General features: G+C 38.8%; 1 protein-coding gene across 1 annotated transcript; it reads right to left on the bottom strand.

Moving 5' to 3' along the window:
* Positions 1-1139: 1139 nt before the first annotated feature.
* On the bottom strand, positions 1140-6906 carry vamp5 (vesicle-associated membrane protein 5). Its single transcript, XM_023397563.2, has 3 exons — positions 6643-6906; positions 3922-4065; positions 1140-1985 (listed from the first exon to the last, which is right to left on the bottom strand). The coding sequence occupies exons 1-3, from the start codon at positions 6643-6645 to the stop codon at positions 1842-1844; spliced, it is 291 nt and encodes a 96-aa protein (XP_023253331.1). The 5' UTR covers positions 6646-6906; the 3' UTR covers positions 1140-1841.
* Positions 6907-8582: the final 1676 nt, after the last annotated feature.

The raw sequence follows: 8582 nt of genomic DNA, 5'->3' as shown, positions 1-8582 counted from the left end.
CCGGTTCCAAGTAGAGCTGCTGACAGTGAGCTCTGTGGGTTATCCAGACAAACAGGGACCCTTTTTGGAAAGCAATGTTCAATTTAATGAGCACCACAAACCAAATGTATTTCTCCTCCATTGCACTGGTGAGTGAGCAGAAATTCCAGAGACAGGTATCTCCAAATGTGGGACACATAAGTCCAAAACTAAATCCTTAAAACAAAAACCTGAAATTGAAAACACTGTTCTGACTATCCTGAGCAGTCACACTGGAACTGAACCATATGTTTTTGTAATTTCCCACCATAGTGTGAAGGTGACACATTACCACACCTGAATGGTTCCAGTCATCCTGCATTTACATTTATCAAAATTCCTTCATTAAATGTCCATGCCTACCTGTTGACTGCACTGTCTTCATGTGGTTTCCATTACCTCAAGATTAGATTTGCCAACAGCAGAGACTGACAGTTCTGGTTATTAAAATACTGGCTATTATCCTGACCTATTATACTGACTATTAACAGAACTGCACTTCATTTTGCAGTGTGCCATAACTATACATGGGTTCAGATTAATTTTCAAGGATTTCAAGCACTGTCTTCAAGTCTCTTTGATCGATCAATATAGTATAATGTCTGTCTGGCTGAATGGTTACATTAAACTCATTACACAATATACCTGATGAATGGAACATTTTTACTCTGCTCTGCATATCTGTCTGAAGTTAAAACATTGGCCACCAGGGGTCATTCTGGTATCATTGCTACAACTGCAGATTAAAAGCAATTATATAGAAGTATTAGAATTTACTATTCACAGTTACAAGCCAAAACTTGCTTTCTTCTCTGCTTCTAAAGTTTGTGTCTAACATATTTGTTCCATGTGGATTATGGCTGTGAATTAGTGGTTTGGCTATTTGTTTGAATCAACCCAAAGTTTGTGCACAGAGTGTTAGTTTTGACTGGTCATACGACAAATGAGCAGTTTAAGACATGAATCTGTTTTCTATTCACATCTTACATGTTATTGGCGTATCAAAGCCTCACAGATCAGGGGGCCCTATTATCTGTGTTTTTGAGAATAATATGAACAAATAAATCATAAGATTGTATGAGGAAAAAGAAACTGCAATAAATCTCGAATCAGTCAACAACTCGAAGATCAAGAAAACACATTTTAATGATGCAGGCAGCTTTGAGAACATTTCATTTTTAACAGCAGAAATTTTATGTTACAATTCATCAGTTTATTCTTTCCCATTTCAGCTAGTACATATTTACCAAATTCGGCATGGGTTCTGTGTTCTCCTCAGTCTTCGTCCGAAATCCGCCTTCGTTTAAGCCACCAGATGGCAATTTTCTGTTCCTATGAGTCTTGCTGTCAAATGTGAACCAGTATGTACAAGCAAATAGTACAACATTAGCAGCCTAATGATGTTTGGTTAAAAATATTAGTAATTCATAGTTTTCTAATTTTAACAAAACTTTATGAGTGAGTTTTTACGGGGAGGGTAGTGGTACTGGCTCTACTCCATTCAATGGACATTCAATCCATGCGTGAACGAGTGTGTCCTGCCGCTATGGGCTGGACAGGGATATGACTCAAAAAAGTTATAAAAAAGAGAAGAAGCAGCTGAGCAATCAACAGTACCATATCGATTGAAGACACTAATGCATTCTCCCATAAATATCTCTAAACACAGAAATATCACAGAATGAGCAGTTCAGGCGAGATGCTCGAGTCCCGGAGTTTGGATCTCCTCTTCTCCTGGACGTTTTATCCGTGTCCACTTCATGTCTCTCTGTCCCAATATCTTATTTTCTTTTCATTAGCAGAGGAGCTACTGTCCTCGTATGCTATCCAACAATGGCATAGATTATAAGTCCGAAAACGATGAGTGCCGCTACCACTCCAACGACCGTGAACAGAATTTTCATCCTCTTGTTCTCCCATCTTTTCTTTTGCTTCACCTGGTTGGAGGTCTTTTCAAAAGTTTTACTCTGGGGGAAATAAAACACAATGAAGATGTTATCTGAATCTTGAACATATGCCAAGATAGGACAGCATAAAACCAGAGCAGCCATGCTAACTTCTATGACACTTCCAAAGCATACTTAGAAAACTAATTAAGAAATGCCATTTTCTACATCCATACACCAGTAGCTCTTCTGTAAATAACTGAATAAATAACAGACTGAATTTCAGAGGCAATTTAAGAGTTTTCATGTTTGTATAAGAGGAACTATATTTAGAGTACAATTCTCAGATGTTCCCCTACTTTGCCTTTGTTTAAGCAACTATATTCAATATTCTTTATATTAAAAATGGATCACAAGTACTTAAGTCTGTCTGCGGGTCAACAAGCAGGTCAGATCATTTTCACATCGACCCATCGGCCTGTGCTTCACTGTTCTTTTAGCCCTCTAAGAACTAAAAAAAGCAAACAGCCAGATGAATGTTTTTGTTGCATAAACACTACAGGATACAGTTTGGGGGAACACAGATCAAATAAAGTAGGAAAACAGTTCTCAAACTGGCGTTTAGCATGCAAAGAAGTTTGAGACGATTTGACAGCATGTTCAACTTAAAGTTGCACTTATCAATTTCACGTAACACAATGGATGAAATGGCTGCATGTGATGTGAAATGGGCTGCTCGTAATGAATTATCACCCAACTCTGCAGTTCCTTTTGCCTCTATGGAGCATTTTAGCATCTTTAAGGTCATTGTTTTGGTTTCATGGTCCACAGATTTCCTTTCTGGGTCAGTTTCACCACTCGTGGCAGGCAGCTCTAAAAACCCACTGTACATTACCTGCCCAGCCACAAATGGCAGACTGTGCAACAAGGGTAATGAATATTAGACTTACATTCATCAGTTGCACAAAACACGTTTCCAAATGAAGGTAATGTTTCTGCTGGATGTGTATATAAGCAACTGCTTACTAACAAGTTTGCCATTTCCAGTTAATGCAGGTTTAATGCTGCATTTTTTGGCCACGTGGGGGCAGCACAGAAAGTTATAAACACAAGCTTAACACATTACCACTGCACAAACTTTTTATAAATTGTTTTTATTAGTAGTATTAATTAATTATTAAATATTAGTAAACACTAAACATCTAGTACACACAACATTTGCATTCATTCACAGTCATTATTCTGGCCACCTGGCCAGTGTAAGTTTGTCTGTCTGTCATTTGGGCAGGTAGCGTACAGTGGGTTTATTAGGCCTTTTCTCCTGTAAACAGCTGCCTGCTGCTGGTGGAAAACCACTCAAGTGAGACCGAATGGAAACAGTAAAATGTGTGCAACACCAAATCAATGAAGTGAAAGATGCTAAGGGGAACTGCAGGGTCTGGTGATAATTCTCTGTGGGTCTCGCTTAATACTTGTATGAGTGTGAGTAAGTTCCTGCTTCCCTTGTTTGCCTGTTCCAAACCCATGTTATGTGAAAGTGTATCCAAGCTCTCTTGAACTTAAATTTGTTGTTTTAGAGAACTGCTCAGCCGTGTGATGTAACACAGGCCAGCAGGGGCAATGTGGGAATGATGTGACCCGGTTTTCGACCCCTGGACGGACATTTGTCTCGTGGCATGTCCTGGACTCACTGTCATACCCAGGGAGACCAGCTCACTTCATTCATCTTAGGAAACAATAGGAAATACCTTTCTAAAAATAGCACCATAAAACACAATCAGGATGTAAATTGTACATTTGTTTTCCTCTACAGCTCCACCTAATGTGTATTTATAGACATCAATATGACATTTCCTAGTTTCATTCCCTAGACGCCTGTGGAAATGGAGTGTTTGTGCTATTTGCTCCAGTCATTCACCTTATCCATACAACACAGAGACTTCCACTCAGTTAAAATACTGTAGTGTGACGCTAACTTTTCCCACTTGAACAGCTAACCTGAACTCTCCATGCATACCGTTGCCAGCAGCTTATCAGCCCTATTCTCCAGTTCGCCCAGTTTGCCAGATCTTTCTTCAGCCTTGTTCAGGTTGTCCAGCATGATGACCCTCACCTCCTCCACCTCCTCCTGGGTCTGCTGCAGGCGGCTCTTCCCGTTCTCCTGTCCAATAAACACATGGTTACAGAGTGAGATAAATGTAGCCACTCGGCACTTTTCACTTTTAAATTTATGTCCTCACATTGTCTGGACACTCCTAAGTTGAAAGACAGATGCATAATGGTAATTTCTTAGAGTAAACAACCGGTGTCAGCTATGTGTTTATGAGAGAGAATCCCAGGCACGCAGGAAGTGATGCGTTTAATGTTATGGGATAAACAGAGGAAGTTAGTTAACAAGGGCAGTTAGCATGGCCATTCATTGCCATCATGAAAGTCAAACATGGAGAGTGCAGCCTAGAAATACCTAGCAATGAGCATTCACCACTTAAAACTGAGACAATATTGAAATATCAGCAACTCATGGATGCCAAAATACAAGGATTTGGTCAATAATAATTTGAATGCACTTATTTAACACATTTAATACAATTAAATATGATGTAGCTTCCATATTTCAGGTGTCCTGGGCTTTTACTTTCATAAAACTGAAGTTGTTTCAAACTTTTCCAGTGGGAATCCAACACCAAGGTCTTTACTGCAGATTTTAGAAGTTTTCTCTGCACAAAAAGATGTAAAGACATGTCATTAAAAAATGGTTAACATTAATTAAAGTGACAAAAACACTAACAGCCTAACCAGTTTGTGAATGCAAAGACATGTTTTGATATTCAAAGAGGCATTCGACCAATTTTCATGCATAAATGTCTTTTGACTGGTCATAGGGAGTGAAATAGTTGTTGTATTGTCTTCTGTGGCTCTGTCAAGTCTGAGAAAACAACCCCTGATGATGTAATCAGGTTGTCTTGGAGATTAACAGAAGGCCTGCGTTACAAACTGGGGTCATGCAATTTAAAAGATGGTCAGTTGTATTTACCCAGCATGAAAAGAGGCTACTGGTTGCATTATGGGAAACGTAGCGTTTTTGGAGCTCGATCCATATTATGGACTGACATAGGATATCTCAGGCTTTGATTTTTGTTTAATCTGTCTATTGCAAGGCCCTATAGGTCTTCTGTACTTTCCCATAGAGAGCTTTATTGTATTATTATATCTGTATTTCCCTCATGTTGTTTTGTTTGCAAAATGTTTAATAAGGAAGTATAATGAAAGTTTTACAGCTTGTTGTGTAAACAGGCTGCCACATCCAAAGTCCTGATACAGATAAGACTGGTCAGTAGTCTTGCAGTTTATTTTAGAACAAGTCATACTGCAGTGGCGTGGTTTTCAAGTAGATTAAAGCGAAAGTACATTATTTTGTAACTGTTGAATCATGTGACAGAACAACAAACCTGATAGTAATGAAACATGAAAACAATAAAATGAAGAAGGACAGGTTTCCCTATATCATGAATTTAACATCCCTCCAGCTGTTAACAGTAACCTCTATGTCTGCTGTGAGGACAAAGCTGCACATATGGGCCAGGACAACAGTAAATAAGGACAACAGCAACAGCCTGTATCACTACAGATTGATAAGAACCCTGGTGAAAGATATTTAGAGGGTAGTTTGACCTCAGAGTAATTAATATCCTGAGAGGTTTCTCCTTCATCTTTGCCCTCAGAGCCAAGAGAGGAAGCCAGCATCTCAGAAGTTAACAGGAACAGGAGACAGACAGATAGAAGAAAAACCAGCATAGCATCTTGATTTGGTTCATAACTCACTGTCATTTCCTGTAAAGACTTTCATAACCAACTTCCTGTGTGTATGACTTCACAGCGGGCTAAGCCTGTTTATTATGGACGACTGGTCAAAAGTGATTCACGGATACCCTGAAAGCCCAGTTATCTCATTCTGAGCATACCAAATAGTAGCTGAACAATAGTCTGTGTTTAAAATTCAGCCGGCTATGTCTTAACACTGCTGCCCCTTCCAGATCCCCTCCTTCCTTCCTTCCTTCCTTCCCTCACTCCCTCCATCCTGTCTGCATTAATGTACCTGGCATTATCCAGGGAAACCACACCTACATGGTATTATAGCACATTGATTAAAGTGTAGTAAGGTACTTCATCCCATCTGAACGGCTAAAACACGTGCTGTTTGTCACCTACAGTTCATTCATACTTAAGTAGAGCATACATGAAGGTTAAAGGGATATGACCCTTGCTGTTCTTGATTCTTAATTCATAACTGATGGAGTGGCTTCATTGTGAAAAGCTAAGAAACACAAGATTGGATCCAGAAGAGACAGTCCTTTATATTTACATTAATTTTATTGTCTTAATCCATCACTTTACACCAAGTCCTTCTCTTTCATTTTGATCTCACAGTGATTTGACTATATTTAAGTTTCAAAAACAAACAAAAACTAACTCCTTGGGGCATTTCGTCCTGACAAAAAAGTATTTTGTATCTCACTTAAATGCCTATCTTCATTTAAAATAGACGACGTTCCAGTTGACAGCAGCTCTCGTGTCCCATTTCTCTGCTATTACCTTATAGGACTTTGTCCACAGATTACAGTCATGGCTTCCCTGAACCGCTCTGCAATCACTCTCGTCTTGTTTTCTCTCTCTTCTTATCCAAGCTGTGCAATGTCCTAAAGCTATTTAGCTCAGGTCAGGAGACCGATCTACTCACCATGTCGGCCGTGTCTCTTGCTGTGTTTGTGTCGAAGCTGTCACCGGATCCACTGCATTTAAAGTGCGACTCCAGTCAACTTTAGAAACAGGAAGCGCAGCATACCAGCTCTCTCGCTTTTAAAGCTCGACACAAGCCCGTGCAGCGCTCTGCTGCTCTCCGTCCTCTGCTGCAGGGTGAACCCCCGCTCTGTCTCGCTTTCACTTCAGCCGAGCGGCGGTTCACTTTCCTCCTCTCTGGCTTGTGACTGTGCTTTCATGGTATTCCCGGAAAATGTTACTATTACGAGAGGCGATCACGTGACAAATGTTAAAATCCGTCTGATCTAATGCTGAATCGATTATATCCGGACTTCCCGGATTTCATGACTCGTTGACAGTGTTGGAAAGTAACTAAGTACATGTACTCAAGTACTTGACTTTTGTACAGTTTAAGGCCTTTGTATTTTACTCAAATATTTCAGTTTTATACTTTATACTTCTACTCGACCACATGTCAGAGGAAACGACCAGTTGTACCTTCGCTGCACTACAGATATTATGATAACAGGTAGACTAGTTACTTTTTTGAGATCAAGACTTGACAAAGGAAAAGCTTGTGAAATACAATACATTGTGAAAGATTGAACCAACTCCTTGAAAATTCACAGTCTGGCCCCCTAACGTGTAATTAATCATCTGATGGCCCCTCAGATTTGTCCTGTGAGCTTTTAGGTTGGCTGCCACAGCACTAAACTAAATAAGTGTATAGAAACTAGGTAAACTAGCTCCATTTCAGCCAGACACAGCATTAAAATGCTGTTTCCTTTTGGATTCATTAATAACAATCTAATAATGACATATATGTTAATATAGCACTAATTGTGACTGTCTCTCTGTAGAGCAAGTACAAGTACTGATAATACTTTACATGCATGATGCCTCACATTTCCCCCAGTTTACCACAGTCCATGAAGGCTGCGGAAAGTACCTGAACTTTACATTATTGTAATACTGTGCTTAAGTTCAGTTTTCAGATACTTTATATACCTCCACTCCCCTACATTTCAGAGGGAAACATTTCACTTTTTCACTCCGCTACATATAGTTGACATCTATAGTTTCATTAAGATTTTATAAAACTTCAATATATTTTTCCGGTTGCATACTTTTCTCAAGTAAAATAGTGAATGCAGGATTTTACTTGAATAATTGTAATTTTCTTTTAGTACTACTTGGATCTGAGTATTTCTTCCACCACTGCTTATTCAACTGTCTGTGCAAATCTAACAAAAATGTATGTGGAAAATGACAGAGAAAGTCAGAATTTTCTTCTTTTTTTTAATTCACATTTTCCTCTATTTTCTTCTATTTTGTATGTACATTGTCCTGTCAATTGTCAGTGTCCATGAAATAGCTCAACAAAACCTGAAATATGAAAAAAAATATAGGTTGTTTAGTAGTGATGTGTTTAAATTTGCAAACTTTGTCTGATTTTTCCAGAATTATATAATGAATGTTTCTTTCAGTGATTTGTGATTTTGCTGTAGACACTGAGGGTCTGTAGATCTGGTTGTGAAAGTTTCTAGAGTTGGTATATATATGAGTTGGTTTCATATAGTCTATATAATGGGGTAAGAACAATCACTAAATAAGTTATTATAATGCTTGCTGTACGTTATACTACTAGTATTTTATTGTCTTAGCTTTTAATACACTTAATGGAGTAAAAGCAAAATGAAGCTATTTCTCATATCGCCTGGTGTCACCTGGAGAGTATGAACACTGTGTCAGTATCTGTTGCTAATCATTACATGCTGTGATATAAATAGGAATTTACCTGACATGCAAATTCCTTTTTTAACTTGGAGTTGATGTTGAAATTAGCAGCAGCACTTGAATGCAGCACTCTTACTCCACACTGTGTTTTCCTTATCTCTGTCGTGCAACAGGGAAACTATA

The sequence above is a fragment of the Seriola lalandi genome, unplaced genomic scaffold, assembly GCF_002814215.2.
Source record: "Seriola lalandi dorsalis isolate HSWRI2012SDOR001 ecotype SW California unplaced genomic scaffold, Sedor1 jcf7180002054883, whole genome shotgun sequence".
NCBI lineage: Eukaryota > Metazoa > Chordata > Actinopteri > Carangiformes > Carangidae > Seriola > Seriola lalandi.
The sequence above is the reverse complement of the archived record's forward strand: the minus strand, read 5'-3'. Positions and strand labels throughout refer to the sequence as shown.

What these genes read in the sequence shown, in the direction of transcription:
- vamp5 (XM_023397563.2), bottom strand. An exon ending in CTGATAAGCTGCTGGCAACG is followed by an intron (nt 1,986 to 3,921) that starts GTATGCATGGAG and finishes TATTTCCCCCAG; the next exon opens with AGTAAAACTTTTGAAAAGAC.